General features: G+C 43.3%; 1 protein-coding gene across 1 annotated transcript; it reads right to left on the reverse strand.

Annotated features, from left to right (window-relative positions):
* Nucleotides 1-2048: 2048 nt before the first annotated feature.
* ythdf2 (YTH N6-methyladenosine RNA binding protein F2) lies at nucleotides 2049-15958 on the reverse strand. The gene is made up of 5 exons (XM_063007638.1): nucleotides 15608-15958; nucleotides 13494-13573; nucleotides 10679-12286; nucleotides 4699-4761; nucleotides 2049-3088 (listed from the first exon to the last, which is right to left on the reverse strand). The coding sequence occupies exons 1-5, from the start codon at nucleotides 15654-15656 to the stop codon at nucleotides 3065-3067; spliced, it is 1824 nt and encodes a 607-aa protein (XP_062863708.1). The 5' UTR covers nucleotides 15657-15958; the 3' UTR covers nucleotides 2049-3064.
* Nucleotides 15959-17090: the final 1132 nt, after the last annotated feature.

The following is a 17090-nucleotide window of genomic DNA, read 5'->3' on the forward strand; positions in this document are numbered from 1 at the left end:
TCTGTGCACATGTGAATAAGAGACACATCTGATACAATGGCAAATCTACAGCATTGATGTAGCAATAATTAATTGCTTTTTTACAATTTCACATCAATACCCAAAACATATTACACAAAGAGAACATGAAAATTAATTAAACACATTTTGGAAAACATTCAATTAATTAAAACACAATGTTATACAACTTGCATCAACCTTTCATATCACCCGATTGTGTGTTAAAAGTCCTGTCTAACAGTGTTCCACAGCGTCAAGCTGACATTGGTGAGGCTTGAAGGAGCAATCTTATGATCACTAGTAAAGTACTTGGAACATTGAGCTACCACCAGTAAATATCTGATGTTTTGTGAACCTTTAAGAGTAAGTTGTCACTGAGCCCTTAGAGATAATGGCTCTTACTGTGGTTCATCTGAGTCCCACAATCTTTAAATAGCTTTGTAATAACCCATATGTTATATAACAACCCATACGTATTAAAACAACAGTTTTTACAGCTTGTGTAACAACAGTAGAATTTTGAAGTGACTTCTTGAGATGATAAAGATTAGTGATTTATATTTTACAGGGCTGGTTGAATTCAAGCCTGGCTGTCTTCAGTAGGACATATTTGATAACTGAACCGGTTAACTGAGTACTCTTAGTATTCTTATATAACCATGCTTTGTTCAATGAACTGAAATAATTCGGCCTGACAGAAAGGGGGGCAAATACGTTTTCACACTGTATATACACTACTGGGGTAAACATATGTGGATATCCTATTTCAAAACTCATTAATATACATGAATATACTTCCATATTCTCCGATTCATTGTGTTTCATTTGGTGCCATTCTAAGAGTGGAAAATACGTCAGGTGGTTTGCTGCCCTCTAGTGGATAGTTTATTTTAACACGACATCACCATTTACATGTACAGTACGTTTTAGCTAAAATAAAAGAAATGTATATTTATGAATAGTTTTAGAAATTATAAGAAATAAAAAAGGTGCGTGTACAAAAGTTAGAAGTGTTCCCTGCTGCAGATGGGTTCACATATTTTTACTTAAAATAAACCTACTGTTGTTCCAAGGAACCGTTTTGTTCAGTTAACGTTCATAAAAGGAACAGTGTGTAAAATCACAGCTTAATATGCTTAAAAACTGTGTGAAAACGGGCTAAACTGCGTCATGGCATCACTGTTTGTATTGACGCACGAAGACGCACGAAAGCGCACGAAGGTGTACACAGGTACCAAGTGGTATCTTCCATTCGTGCTCCACCAATATGTTGTAAATACGAACTTGTGTACTGTACACTTCATGAAGCAACTAACAGAGTTACCAAAATCAGGTGCTGGCTGGTGTAAAGAAGCGTCCCTGCAGCCCTTCTCGGTCAGGACCTGATAAATGTGTGGAGAAACATGACCAGTGCAGGTGTGTTCATAAGTTCACTGCATGTTACAATCAAACACTTCATATTCTACCAGACTTCAGAAGGTTTATTTTTGTGACACGCATAGCAGAAGCTTCAGGACGTGCGGTGTAAACCAGGAGAAAGGAACAGACTTGATTGTTTTAAGATCTAACATAAAGCCTCCACAAGGGGGCGTTCGCGTACTCTTCTTGTACAAACTTTTCTTGTTGGGGGGGGGGGGGGCACATTTATGGGGAAAATGCCATTACGCACCACACTGTGTGAAATAAAATAAGTAAATACATAATAGGCCTACTTGATTAAAATAACTGACACGTCCTTTTGATTTGTCAAGAATTTGATTTATGAGAAAAGATGATGTGGAGCGTTTTATATGTTAATATATGAAATAGCGACACCCAGTGTTCAAACTAGGAATGACTTATTTTAGACCTTAGACCTGTAGACCAACTTTCATTTGATTTCTAAAAATGCACCCCCTGGTGTAAGGTCATGGTTTAAGAAAATTAGTGAGCCAAACCAACAGATAGTGTATATCTGAGACAAAATTTAACCACAGAGTATACAGGTGTGTCTGTGTGTGTGTATATATGTAAAGGTCAGGAAGCCTTTTAGATAACCAGGACACAGGTTATAGTGGAACAGAAAATTATTTAATGAAACAAAGTGTTCTGCTGAGTATACCACATTTATTTGAATGAACTGAGTAATAGAAAGCGGGCACACAGCCCAACTTGATGCTGACTTAAGAAACAGAGGATGGGGGGGGGTTTAATGGGGGAAAAAAAATGGGTTGACAAATAGAGAAGCCCATAGCAACATTTTCGAATGGAAAACGGAGGAAAACAGGTTCAAAAGTTCAGAGACGTCTTTCGTAAACAGCCCTATTTCTGCACACCATAAAAAAAATGAAACAAACGACCGAACTCAACATTTCTGCCACCAGCTCGCAATGAATGTCCTGGCAATAACCATCACTTACCACCAACGAAAAGTTCCAAACATTTACATTATTACAATTTTTACTCGAATAAAGGAGGCATAGTTACACAAAATTGGCTTTTTTATCCTCTTTTCGCACAGGTTACTGTAGAATTGTAGAACCCAAAATGCAACGTCCACCGAAAAGGTCACTCCCGCTGTGCATCCGGATGGGATCGATTCCAATCGAACGGGAAAAAATAAACAGAAAATGAAAGGCTGCTAAGGCAGATAGGGCACTAGAATCCATCACTAAAAAAGATCCACTACAGACGGTTGATGCGGTCGAGCCTTTTGCTCTGGGACTGTAAAAACAAAAAGCTTGCTTTAAAAAAAAAAAAAAAAAAATGAATGAACGCAGCAAACGAAAAAGGAAACAAAAGGAAAGGGGCGAGAAAATGATCGTCTAAGAATGCTCTAGAATTAAGTCATAGTCCTATGAATAATCGGTTCTTTTTCCTTGTCTACGAGTTCAGAGTCTTTTTTTTTTTTTAAGTCAACAGAAATCAAGAGTCTTCATTTAGTTTTTTTTTTTTTCTCCATTCATTTTTTTCTTGCTTCAAATCCTTGGTTAAATCTCCCCCCAGTGTAATCAGTGAAAAGATCTGGATGAATGATGGGGGTGAGCAGGACCACGTCAGTCTTTTCCCCCCAAATTAGCCGCTCTTATTTGACACGTCCTTGGCGATCCTAGAGAGAAAGAGAAAGAATCATAATATAATTATGAGCACTCAAAGAATCTAAGCATTTACATTTGACATTTAGCAGACGCTTTTATCCAAAGTGACTTACAGTACTGTGACAGTATATTGTCTAAGCAATTGAGAGTTAAGGGCCTTGCTCAAGGGCCCAAGAGTGGCAACCTGGCAGTGGTGGAGCTTGAACCAGCGACCTTTCGTTTACTGGTCCAATATCTTAACCCAGCGGTCCCCAAGCTTTTTTGCACCACGGACCGGATTCACATCAGATATACTTTCACAAATCGACAGGGGTAAAGGAATTTAAAATAGAATAACTATAAAAAAGCGCCCAGGTGGCGCAGCGGGACATTCCGCTTGCACACCAGCGTGGTTCCGTGGTTCGAAACTGGGCGGCATCTAGCGGGCATAATTGGCAGTGCCTGCAGCAGATACTAATTGGCCACCGTATCTGCGGGGTGGGGGCCGGACTATGTGTTTCTTTATACGCTGTGTAAGGACCCTGATTGGCGGAAGACACGCCTGTGCAGAATGCAGGGGCGAGAAGAGGAGGGCTGTACACGTGTCGGAAGAGGGGTGTTCAGCGACGTGCTCTCCTCGAATGCAATATGGTAGCAGCTGAAGACAAAACTGAGTGCGCTAAATTGCGCTAAAAAAGCGACACGCTGCTCCCACCTAGTGGTCATTGGAGACAACAACACCCAAAGAGTGTTGGAAATGTAATTGCTCTTGTAGCAATCTCTGATTATTTATTCTTTCTGTTCGGCACGGTAATGAATGACCCACTGGGGGGCTATGACCTTAACCACTAGGCTACAACTGCCCTAAGCTTTTTTTCAACAGGACATCAAGAGGTCTAGACCAGGGTTTTTTCAATCGCAAGCCAAAATAAATGGGTCACAGAGAAAAAAATAATTAACAAATAAACAAATTTAACAGTCATATAAACACAAAATGAACTCGCACACGATCGCCCCCTTGTGGATGCTTTATGTTACATCTTGTAAACCACAGTGGGACCAGATTACCACCAATTTTATTACTTAGGTATGCTTTGTTTTTAAGCATCGTGTGTGTTGCCTGGACAAAATGTGGGTCACTTGTCACACTAACACATGTATTTGAATTTTTAGTCTGATTTCTTTATGAAATAAAACTTGGAAGTGGTGTAAAATGCAATGCAGGTGCAGGTGTTAGACCCGTGACATTTATTTTCTCTGGATAAGCAAAATGCAATCGAGTAATTGGGTATGACTAGATCGTGAGGAAAATTGTGGAAAATAATATAAATATATACACAGATGGGTCCCAATTTTGCTCAACATTACTACACAGGCAACTTATATCATTTTATTGCACTAACAGACCTTTCAAGTACATATAAACACGTGTCAGTGCTAGTCAGTATTACATACTTTATAATTTACTTTTATTTAAGAAGCCTCGTCAGTAAATAAATAGTTTTTGGTTAATATTGCCAGACTGGATGTCCAGTAGAATATCTATACTTTCTTATAAAGCGTAGGCAAAATGAGTTAAATGTTACAGTGATTAGTGAAGGTTATCATACAATAAACATGTTTGTGTGTGTGTGTGTTTTACCTGCAGTCTGTAGTGACCCCGGCTGGGGTTACTCGAGTATGGATCGCTGCCCTGGACCTCTACCTGCACAGGTAAAACAAATAAACTGTAAGCTCTTGTTTTAACTTCTCTGAATGCAGCAGTTACAGACACGTACAGTACAGTAATGATGCACAGATCTCTAATGCACAACATACTTAATCAGATACTGCAGCTGCTCATTCAATGACACCTCACCAAGCTGAAGTCAAGTAAACATCTTAACATTCAAGGGTCATATGAAACATATGTTGGCTTAAAACAAACTTTTCCCAGCAGTTCAAGCTTAACACCACCAGGGGGCGACCTGGCAACTTTATATAAACACCCATGGATTGAAGTGGATGTCCAATAATATCGTAGTCCGAATATTTCTGGCCATCTAGTGTATCATTGGAGGGGGGTTAAAAGTTAGAGTGGTGTGATTAAACGAAATCTGTAATTTAATTATGTTTAATCAGTTCTAAGAGTGATTTATGTCTACAGTGGCACAATTCATGGCACCGCCACTTTAGGAACCAGCAAACTATTTGTAATAGTTTTAGAGAAACGTCCAGAAGTCTACGATCACAAATAATCCAGATGTGTGCAGGCAATTTTCTTCCAGCTGTAGGTGTAACAGCTAACGTGGCTTAAAAATTGACATCAATTAAAGCCATAAGTAACTGGAGCAGTTTTACTGGACTGTCGTCACTGCATGATGAGAATAATATCAGTTTAACAGCATTAAAATACCATTTAAAGCTCACAAACACATGCACCACTTACACATGACACATTTTTTGAAAGTGTCTAATTTAAATAATCACTATTATTAATGTTGACAATGGGATCACAGCCTGATTTGTAAGCGAGGTGGGCAGCTACACTAGGTCACACCGCCCCACCACAGGTTTCATGCAGCCTCCAAACCCACTGCGATGTAAAGCTGGCTTGACTGAGGAAAGTATAATGTAATTCAAGAATCACAAGTAAAAACTGATGAATAAAAAGCTGCTCAAACACATCAGGTCATTCAGATATTTCTCCTTACAGAATGAGGTGAAAGTTTGGCTTTCCTTACAAATAGTGTGCCCATACAAAGAGGACGAGTGTTCCATGAACTTTACAAAATATGGCTATTTTACAAGACAGGTATAAGAGCTTGTGGAACATCCTGCAGGACCAAATCAAAAACAACAGTCATGAAAAATAAGCCACAATTTGGCTCAATATTTAAGACAGATCCTTCTTTTAAGTATAAACACCAGAGTGGAAAGAGGACTAAAATATTGTACTCAAGTAAAAATACTATTACTTTGATGAAGTTTTACTTAAGTACGAGTAAAATTACTAGTCTAAAAATATACTCAAGTAAAAAGTAACTCGTAAAATGTACTCAGAGTAAACGTTACTTAGTTACTTTTTTAACAGCAGCAGGGCGGGTCTCTTCTGTGTAATGCAAACAGGACACGTATCACAAAAGTGAGTACACCCCTCACATTTCTGCAAATATTTCATTATATCTTTTCATGGGACAACACTATAGAAATAAAACTTGGATATAACTTAGAGTAGTCAGTGTACAGCTTGTATAGCAGTGTAGATTTACTGTCTTCTGAAAATAACTCAACACACAGCCATTAATGTCTAAATAGCTGCAACATAAGTGAGTACACCCCACAGTGAACATGTCCAAATTGTGCCCAAAGTGTCAATATTTTGTGTGACCACCATTATTATCCAGCACTGCCTTAACCCTCCTGGGCATGGAATTCACCAGAGCTGCACAGGTTGCTACTGGAATCCTCTTCCACTCCTCCATGATGACATCACGGAGCTGGTGGATGTTAGACACCTTGAACTCCTCCACCTTCCACTTGAGGATGCGCCACAGGTGCTCAATTGGGTTTAGTCCATCACCTTTACCTTCAGCTTCCTCAGCAAGGCAGTTGTCATCTTGGAGGTTGTGTTTGGGGTCGTTATCCTGTTGGAAAACTGCCATGAGGCCCAGTTTTCGAAGGGAGGGGATCATGCTCTGTTTCAGAATGTCACAGTACATGTTGGAATTCATGTTTCCCTCAATGAACTGCAGCTCCCCAGTGCCAGCAACACTCATGCAGCCCAAGACCATGATGCTACCACCACCATGCTTGACTGTAGGCAAGATACAGTTGTCTTGGTACTTCTCACCAGGGCGCCGCCACACATGCTGGACACCATCTGAGCCAAACAAGTTTATCTTGGTCTCGTCAGACCACAGGGCATTCCAGTAATCCATGTTCTTGGACTGCTTGTCTTCAGCAAACTGTTTGCGGGCTTTCTTGTGCGTCAGCTTCCTTCTGGGATGACGACCATGCAGACCGAGTTGATGCAGTGTGCGGCGTATGGTCTGAGCACTGACAGGCTGACCTCCCACGTCTTCAACCTCTGCAGCAATGCTGGCAGCACTCATGTGTCTATTTTTTAAAGCCAACCTCTGGATATGACGCCGAACACGTGGACTCAACTTCTTTGGTCGACCCTGGCGAAGCCTGTTCCGAGTGGAACCTGTCCTGGAAAACCGCTGTATGACCTTGGCCACCATGCTGTAGCTCAGTTTCAGGGTGTTAGCAATCTTCTTATAGCCCAGGCCATCTTTGTGGAGAGCAACAATTCTATTTCTCACATCCTCAGAGAGTTCTTTGCCATGAGGTGCCATGTTGAATATCCAGTGGCCAGTATGAGAGAATTGTACCCAAAACACCAAATTTAACAGCCCTGCTCCCCATTTACACCTGGGACCTTGACACATGACACCAGGGAGGGACGACGACACATTTGGGCACAATTTGGACATGTTCACTGTGGGGTGTACTCACTTATGTTGCCAGCTATTTAGACATTAATGGCTGTGTGTTGAGTTATTTTCAGAAGACAGTAAATCTACACTGCTATACAAGCTGTACACTGACTACTCTAAGTTATATCCAAGTTTCATGTCTATAGTGTTGTCCCATGAAAAGATATAATGAAATATTTGCAGAAATGTGAGGGGCGTACTCACTTTTGTGATACACTGTATACACATACGGCTCTTTAAAAGGAACCGAGCCAAAAGATCCGACTCCCCATCGCAGAATTCACTGCAGCAGTTTCCCAGACGTAATTTTAGTAAAATTACAGGCTGTAAAAGCTACTTTAAAAAGTACAAGTACACAAAAAACTACTCAATTACAGTAACGCGAGTAAATGTAATTTGTTACTTTCCACCTCTGATAAACACTTCTCTACACACTAGTCAGCATTACATTGTCTAATCAACTTATTTTCCATTTAAAAAGCCTTGATATTAAATGAATATTCTTGGTTAATATTGCCAGGCTGGATGTCAAGTAGATTTTTTTTGAAGTACCTTTACTATTTAAGTGCCAGCAAAATTGGGCAGCAGTTAAATAGAAGAACTCAAATGTTAATCAGTGATTAGTGAAGGGTATCAGGTTTATGGTCTGCACAATGTCTTAAAAGTTAGGATAACAGTGACTACTAAAGGATTTGATAAAGAACCTGCTTTAAATTTCTGAAATTTCACATTTTTTGGTAAAAAATTCTGTTATTTAAACAGATGAGTAACCAAACACTCCTCAAAAAACCCCACAAAACACATTCTGTAATCGCCCCCGGCTCGACTCGTCCCCCTTGGAAGGAATTTGGAGGGAACACTGATTCCGTGCAATTCCCCAAACTACAAAACCCTAAAAAAAGTCCTTTGCAAAAACCATACGAGTCAGAAACATACCTGTAACACTCTAGCCCAGGGGTTTTTCAAACTTTCGGACCCAGGCAACACAAACAATGCATCAATACAAAACACAAACAAAAAATAGTTAATTTAAAAAAATGATGGCAATCTGGTCTCACTGTGGTTTACAAGGTGTAACGTAAAGCCTCCACAAGGGGGCGTTTGTGTACAGGTTTATTTCGTGTTTGCGTGCCTGATGGCATAACAAGCACTCGAGTTTTTATCTCTGCTGTGCTGTCGGCCGTCTAAACGTCTACACAGGCATGATTGGCTATTTCTGAGGGTGCGTGACTGTGTGAACCGGCATTTCACGGGTAAAGAGAAGCGGTTGCGTGATAGGTACAGGGTCAGGGTTACACTTCAACATAAATGTATTTAGGAAAGGGGCAGACACAGTACTGAAGCAAATCCTATAGTATTATACTAACAGCACAGTTGTGCATATAGTGTTGCAAACTTCCTATACGCTTGTGGTCGAACCACTCTTGTTTACAGTCAAAGCCCCCTTCAAAGCCCCTTTTTTTGGGTATTTGACAAACAGGTTCTATATTTTAACCAACATCCTGTTGAACAAACAGCAGTAGAAGTAAAATAATCATGCATACAGGTAACTAGGTGTGTTTAGGACATTCTTAGCATACTTCAGACGACACATGAGCCTGCTGTTCATTAAAGACAGGGCGGAAATCTATCAAAATAGATCATAACTGAGAAACTCCATTCTGAAAGCATAACATTTAAGTGGTACGATCCACGCAATGTAAACACGTTCATACATCTGTTTGTGATGGACCATGATAACACAAGTACTCAAACCCCCCCCCTTCTATAGACAAAACATTCCATTTAGCCGCAGCCGTCACCACAGCTCAATTCCTGACACATTTGACCTGCATAACACAAAGCACAACAACTTTCTAGCTACTAAGCAGCTGATGGTCAACGTCAAGGCTGACATTTCAATCCCAAAGACTTGCATTCAAAATCAGCAAAGCATTAATGAGAAGCTACGATTTATAATTAGAGCCCTACCTAACTCTCGGCCGTGACGTGAAATGAGCCTTTTCCAGTGTGATACTCAATTTGCTGTAAAATTCATATTTTACTTCGGGTTTGTGTTCAGCGATTTAACGTTTTTCATTCACGTATCATTCGAGAGCCTCACGTTTTACCGGTTAATCCGCACTACGAGGCGCCCTAGCGATCCTACGGCGATTCAGTTAGCAATCGCTTAGTCAAAATGTCCAAGATGTTAAAGTGTAAAGCAGCAAAAAACACGACTCGGGTAACTGAGATTGGAAAACTCCCAACCAATTTTGTAGACGACGGTCTGTCATATTTGAGAGTAGGGCCTTACATACAGCATACACCATCTAACAGAAATAAAAGAGGCGAGAAAGCAAGGCCGGCTACGTGCCCACACCTAGACCTGACTGGCTGTGTCTGTTGGGAGGGAGGGCCTCTGCTGGCTAGTCCTATGCATGTGGCCAGCATATAGGGGGAACAATGGCGAAACTTGTCTCTGGTCGGTGAAAAGAAGCGGTCAGCAAGTGCACGTGTGTCCGAGAGGGCAGGTGTTAGGTACGGCCCTGCTCGGTTAGTTTAGGGGTCTGCAGAAGCGCAGGAAAGACTCAAGTGGGTAACTGGATACAACAAACTGGTAGAAATCAGATTGAGGGAATAATCTGATCACCAGGGTTTCATAAAATATGAAGCAAATCTGATACACTGCTTACTGGCCACCAAACCACTTCAGATTTGCACTGGCAAAGTTGTAGAACAGCAAAAAAAAAGGGGCTGGTGGATTAAAAACACTAAATAACTCCAAGCTCCAGGGGGTCACTCGCACGGCTTAATTAGAATCGTGTCCCAAACAGACTTGTTGCTATAATCTACATCAGGGAAGGTTGTGAGCCCAAAAAATAATAATGAAACAAACAAACTTTAACAGACATTCAATTATAAAAAAAATAAAGAACTTGTAAACAAACGCCCCCTTGTGGAGGCTTTACGTTACACCTTGTAAACCACAGCTGGACCAAATTGCATTTTTTATTAAGTAAGTATATTTAGTTTCGTGTTTTGTATTGATAAATTCGATGTGTTGCCTGGGTCGCAGTAGAAATCGTGTACAAAATGTGGGTCACTTGATCTACATCATCATTAGAAAGATAAATAAAGCACCTAGTGTGTTGACGTTACCTTTTTCACACTCTCCTCCTCCTCCTGGCGCTTCTCGTAGTGCGAGAAGTCGTCGAAGATGGAGGTGGTGTGCTTGTATCCGGCGATGATCTTTAGCACCTGGCGCGCCTTGTCCAGCGGCACCTCCTGCGTGTCTCGCGAGTTGGTCACCGGCTTGTTCTCGTTGTTTTCCAGGCGGATGTGGCGCAGCTGGCTGTTGGGCACGTCCTTGACAAAGATCCAGCGCACGTCGAAGCGGCCCTTCCACTTGTCCTGCGACCACACGCCGGCGCACGTGTTGTAGTCCACGGGCGAGCGCATCTCGGCCACGCCGCAGAAGTGGCCGCTCCCGTTGACGCTGAAAAGCAGGTACAGGGGTCCCTTTCCGGCCAGGGAGCGGTACGCGGCGTCCAGGCGCTTGTTCCCGTGCTCCGTGCTGCACCACACGTTGTACTTGATCGAGCGGTGGATGTCGTCCTCCGAGTAGCTCTTGATGATGAACACGCGCCCCTGCTTGGGGTTCCAGTCGAAGTCCTTCGGGTTGTAGTTGTTCACGAGGCGCAGCTTCTCCAGGACCGGGTGCGGCTCCGAGACCACGCCGACTACTCCTAATCCGGCGCTGGGAGGGGACTGGCTGGCCACGCCTGCCACGTCTCCGAAGCCGTTGGCACGGTTGCGCGGGGGCACCCAGCGGGTAGGCTGGGAGGGTTGGGAAGGAGGAGGAAGTCCTTGGGAAAGCTGTGGGGGAGCCATAACTTGCTGCCCATTGGGCGCTTGAGGATGTTGTCCAAGAGGCACCGTAAGGGGTACTAGCTGTCCATTGCTAAGGGGAAGCTGCGGCACCCCGCCAGCAGTACTAGCCGGCTGAGGAGAGGACTGATTGGGTGGCTGTCCATTCGTAGGCATGGCTGGCTGCTGGGGCGTCGCAGCTTTAGGCATCGCCCCTTTGTTATCCCACGTGCCTATATCCATGTTGTGTTTAATCGGCGGAGGGGGAAGGTTCGTGCCACCCAAGACACCCTTGGTCTTGAGCTTGGGCTGAGGTTTGGCAGGCTTACTGGCAATGTCCGCCCAGGACGCCACCTTGGCAGGCACGAGAGAGGCCACCGGCATGCTGGGAGCCACCGATACCTGATTCAAAGGCCCCCCGGGAAGTCCAGAGCCGACAACTTTAGGCGCCATGTCCCCCGCTCCGATTTTAAGCCCCGCCATGCCCTGGTCCAAACTGTTCATTCCGACGGCCTTGTTGAGCGGCTCGTTGGCGGCGAAAGGAGACTGTCCGTCTATCACGGCGCCCCCGAGTGAGCTGGGCGCGTAGGCGTAACTCGGCGTGGACTGTCCCTGAGAGCTGCTGCTACCCCAGGCGGAGAAGTCGATCCCGCTGGGGAAGAAGTTAAAACCGTGCTGGCCCAAAAAAGGGTTGCTCCCGAGCGCCCCGGACTGGCCGAACATGGCGTCCGGGAGAAAGTGGTGCTCTCCGTTGCTAAGCTGTCCGTAAGAGGCCAGGTAGGGCATGGGAGGGTCGCCGCCGGTGGACCATGCCGCTTCGTTGAGCGGGTAGGCGAATCCTATGGAGGGGCTGTAGTAGCTGGGCATATAGGAGTCCGACATGGCTGTATACGCATTGCTCTGCAGGGGAGAAGAAATAAACCATTACTAGACAGATAAACCACAGATATGAAGATCTAGAACAGTACTACAGCTAAGTCTTAGGCATCTAATGTGTGAATGCGCAAGGGTGGCCAGATTCTTCAATCGTATTGTGCCCCGGGTGGAGGAGAGTCCTTGTTTATTTTCATGGGGAGTGACCAGTAATTATTCCACCCCGCCCCTGATTGTACTAAATCCCTCAGTGCTTGGTCAAAACCCAAATTATTGGCCCCTTGCCAATGTGCAATGTACACAAATGCAAGAACAATCTATAAATATACCTAAATGAATGATATGACAATCATAAGCCCAATCATATCTACCCTTATTACATCATGGACAATTTAGTATCCCCAATTCACCTCACTTGCACGTCTTTGGACTGTGGGAGGAAACCGGAGCGCCCAGAGTAAACACACACAGACACGGGGAGAACATGCAAACTACACACAGAGAGGACCCGGACCGCCCCACCTGGAAACTGAACCCAGGATCTTCTTGCTGTGAGGTGACACCGTGCCATTTTGCGATCACAGGCAAGTCACAAGTCCAGGCTGACCATCAGATAGAGGGTACATGAAGGAGCTTAGGTGACGGTTTAAACACACTACATGATCAAGGGATGTGCTGTATCAGAGGGACAGTCTCCTTTCACCGCTCAACAAGGCCGTCGGACTGAACAGTTTGGACCTGGGCACGGCGGGGCTTGGACATGGCGCCTAAGGTTGTTGGCTCTCCCTTAACACTGTCAGAATATTTTGAAGCAGAGGAGAGAAGCTGCATTGGTAATCTACACAGCAATTAACAAACTGTGCTCACATTAGCACGTATTTGTACCGTGTGAGGAAACCCACGCAGACACGGGGAGAACATGCACACTCCACACAGAAAGATCCCAGACCGTTCTACCTGGGAATCAAACCCAGGACCTTCTTGCTGCGAAGTGACCGAACCACCCTCCTCCCACCCTAAAACGCATGACCGGTGTGCAGATACAGCTTGCTCCATGTGTGTGAGCAGAATTTGAATTGTTAATTGGCGATAAAAATAGTCACAGGATACAAAAGCCTGTGACCAGAATGCAATTACAGGAGAATAATGGGCACCGAACGGCTGGCTAGAAGAGTCGAGTCGCTATTTATGCCTCTGTGCTCCCTCTATTGTTTGGGTGTGTAACAGGACCTACCTGTCTGGGCTGAGCGTTCAGATAAGGCTCGAACTCATCATCGTTTAAGGTCTCCTTCTGGGCGACAGCTCCGTTTTGCACTGAAAAATTAAAACACTCTGTGAGCAAGACAATAACGTTTGGCTATAGGAGAAGTACAGACAGATCACAACATAGTCCTAAAGAGGAGGATAATATTATAGACCTGTTTCCGAATTGCATTCACAAACCTGTGCCACATGCACAACACATCTGCCGGCTGATGAGGGGCTGGCCCACACCTACAGCTTTCAAAGCATCACTGTTGCTGCAATAAATAGTATCCTGACAGGGTCCTTACAAACGCTTTGGCTTTTAGTGAATGTAGAACATCAGGATTATATCTGAATATAAGAAAAAAGCTTATACTAAAGGGAAAGTGGTAGCTCAGCACTTAAGGTACAGGACTAGTAATCAGAAGGTTGCTGGTTCAAGCCCTACATCCAACAGTTTGCCACTGTTGGGCCCTTGAGCAAGGCTCTTAAACCTCAATATGGATATAAGTAAAATGTTTATCCAACAGGGCAGTGGTAGATCAGCACCTAAGGTACAGGACTAGTAACCAGAAGGTTGTTGGTTTAAGCCCCACATCCAACAGCTTGTCACTGTTGGGGCCTTAAACCTCAATTGCTTGCAAGGTATACTGTCTCAATTGTAATAGCTGCACATAGGCAATCAGACAACGCAAGCGAGTGTTAAGGGCCTTGCTCAGGGGTCCAACAGTGGTAACTTGTACCTGGTTAGGATAATGCGCAAACAGGGACCTTACAAATATGTCTGAATATATACTGGATATAAGCAATATGTTTATAGTAAAGGACAGGAGTAGCTAAGAAATTATGGTACAAAAGTAGTAATCAAAAGGTTGCTGGTTTAAGCCACAAGGGCCACTGTTGGGCCCTTGAGCAAGGCTCTTAAAGCTCAATTGCTTGCAATGTATACTGTATCAACTGTAGTTGCACATAGACATAAACTTGTGACACAATACAACGCAAGCAAGTGTTAGGGGTCTTGCTCAGGGGTCCAACAGTTGTAACTTGTACCTGGTTAGAATAATGAGCAAACGGGGACCTTACAATAGGGAACATTATGATTGAATGTGAGCTGGATATAAGCAATACGTTTATACTAAAAGGCAGCGGTAGCTCAGCACTTAAGGTATAGGACTAGTAATCAGAAGGGTGCTGGTTCCAGCCCCATATCCACTCTCAATTGTAACAGTTGCACAGAGACAATCAGTCCCACGTAGACATAAACTTGTGACGCTGTACAACGACAGCAAGTGTTAAGGGCCTTGCTCAGGGGTCCAACAGTGGTAACCTGTACCTGGTTAGGATAATGCGCAACTGGGAACTTTACAATAGTGAATATAGAACATATTATGATTGTCTGAATATCTGCTGGATATAAGCAATAAGTTTATATTTAATGGCAGTGGCAGCTTAGCACTTAAGGTACAGGACTAGTAATCAGAAGGTTGCTGGTTTAAACCCCACATCCACCAGCTTGTAATGTAAACTGTCTCTGCTATGTTGAGACAATCAGTCCCGCATAGAAATAAACTTGTGACACAATACAACGCAATTGTTAATGGCCTTGCTCAGGGGTCCAACAGTGGTAGCTGTGGGTAGCTTTGGAAGCCAGTCATGCTCTCAAAGTCTTATGGAGCCAATTAGGATTCGTCCACCAGTCTGGACTAGCTCATACCGCAAGTGCTTCAAGTCCACAACGACTCAAAACTAATAAGCTAATAATAACAATGTACTTTTATACAGTCTAATCTCTAATAACCGAATCCGGCCTGAATGATAGCAACATTAGCAAATTTGCTAACAGCTTACTTAACGTGGGTGCATAAAGTAAACGTGCGACCACACAGACAAGGACAATATTACTATATGCTGTAGAATATGACTAAATACTACATTTCTACCAAGAAAACTGTGTTTTAATGAGAACGTAAACATAGAGGTTTGTGTAAAGCGGGCCCACAGGTATTCAGGAGCTAATTGAGTTAGCATACTGAGTTAACATTAGCCGCGCACGCACCATAGCAAACCACACTTCAGGTTTCTCCTCGCCCGAGCCGTGCTTACCTTTGTTTGCCTGGCCTTTCGGTCTCTGGATTGGGTCCAGGTGATTCATGAAGGTGTGAGTAGTGAGGATGAAAAGAGGGGAGAATATGAGAGGTCGATATGCAGTAGTTAGTCCTACAGCAGGTGGTCAGGCAGGCCTAGCGCTAGAGTCACTGCTAGCTACGGCTGAGCTCCTCAACGTTCATAAAGCGCCTCTGTTTACCTGCTCCACGAGGCTGCTGGCTGACATTTCTCTCCCGCTGGAGGCTGCCTGTGTGGTTTAGCGTTTAGTCGGGGGGTAGAGTGTACAAAAGTGCCTTAAAGACTCAGCCAAAGCGTCTATCTACACAATGGCGGGCTAAGCTTCCTTTACTCCCCAACTACTGCCGAGAGAACGTTTTTTCCTACCCGTATTCTGTTAAACCCCGCCTTCTGCGTTACGATTGGCTGGTAACACATTGATACCCGAATTCGACCAATTATCTTTCGAATCGTTTGCTGACAGCCAATCGTTGCGCAGAAGACCCCAAAACGGGTAGGAAAAAAATAACGCGTCGTGCATGAGACGCTCTCCTTCAACATGGCTGAGCGGGCTTGGTCTGTAAAGAGTGCACCTATTCCCCAAAATCGACCCACGCCATCTAAAGGTATGGAGAAATCTCATTATACGCAGGATGATAAATTGTTCGTATGAACTGTTTAATCGGGTCAGGTCAGCAGGTCAGGTTCGCGCTAGGTCCGGAGCATGCCTTTTGGCTAGTATTCTTTTTCTGGAGTACAAACACATACTGCTTATGTGGGTCATGAACTGTACTGTACTGGGGAATCATGTATTATGTTAGTGACAGCAGAAAAAAAGAACAATTGCAGTCATTTTAAATCACTGCCATGGCATTCGAGTGTAAGTGGACCATAGGCAGCCAGAAGTTTCTGTCCAACTACAGTGATTAAACTATAGTCTGTTTTTCCGAGCTGTTTAGATAGATAAATAGATACTTCATTTATCCCGAAGAAAATTATTGGTATACAGTAGTTTAACAAGCAAAAAAAGAGAAAATAATACAAATAAAGTAAGTAAGTAAATAAATAAGGTGCATTTATACAGCATATGGTATGCAACAGAAAAACAGTATGTGCAAATTGTGCATCTGGTACATGTAAAAGAAGCAGTAGTGTATCTATTCTTATAAACAATATATAATATATATAAAATAGAATATGACTATAGACTGTGTATCAGATATATAATATATCAGACATAGGTATGGATGATTATAGTAGTGGTAATATACAGTGTATCACAAAAGTGAGTACACCCCCTCACATTTCTGCAAATATTTTATTATATCTTTTCATGGGACAACACTATAGAAATAAAACTTGGATATAACTTAGAGTAGTCAGTGTACAACTTGTATAGCAGTGTAGATTTACTGTCTTCTGAAAATAACTCAACACACAGCCATTAATGTCTAAATAGCTGGCAACATAAGTGAGTACACCC

The sequence above is a fragment of the Trichomycterus rosablanca genome, chromosome 13 (assembly GCF_030014385.1).
Source record: "Trichomycterus rosablanca isolate fTriRos1 chromosome 13, fTriRos1.hap1, whole genome shotgun sequence".
Lineage (NCBI taxonomy): Eukaryota > Metazoa > Chordata > Actinopteri > Siluriformes > Trichomycteridae > Trichomycterus > Trichomycterus rosablanca.

What these genes read in the sequence shown, in the direction of transcription:
- ythdf2 (XM_063007638.1), bottom strand. Translation starts at nt 15,656, where the DNA reads ATGAATCACCTGGACCCAATCCAGAGACCGAAAGGCCAGGCAAACAAA. An exon ending in TGAACGCTCAGCCCAGACAG is followed by an intron (nt 12,287 to 13,493) that starts GTAGGTCCTGTT and finishes TCTCCCCTGCAG; the next exon opens with AGCAATGCGTATACAGCCAT. An exon ending in AGGAGGAGAGTGTGAAAAAG is followed by an intron (nt 4,762 to 10,678) that starts GTAACGTCAACA and finishes TTACCTGTGCAG; the next exon opens with GTAGAGGTCCAGGGCAGCGA.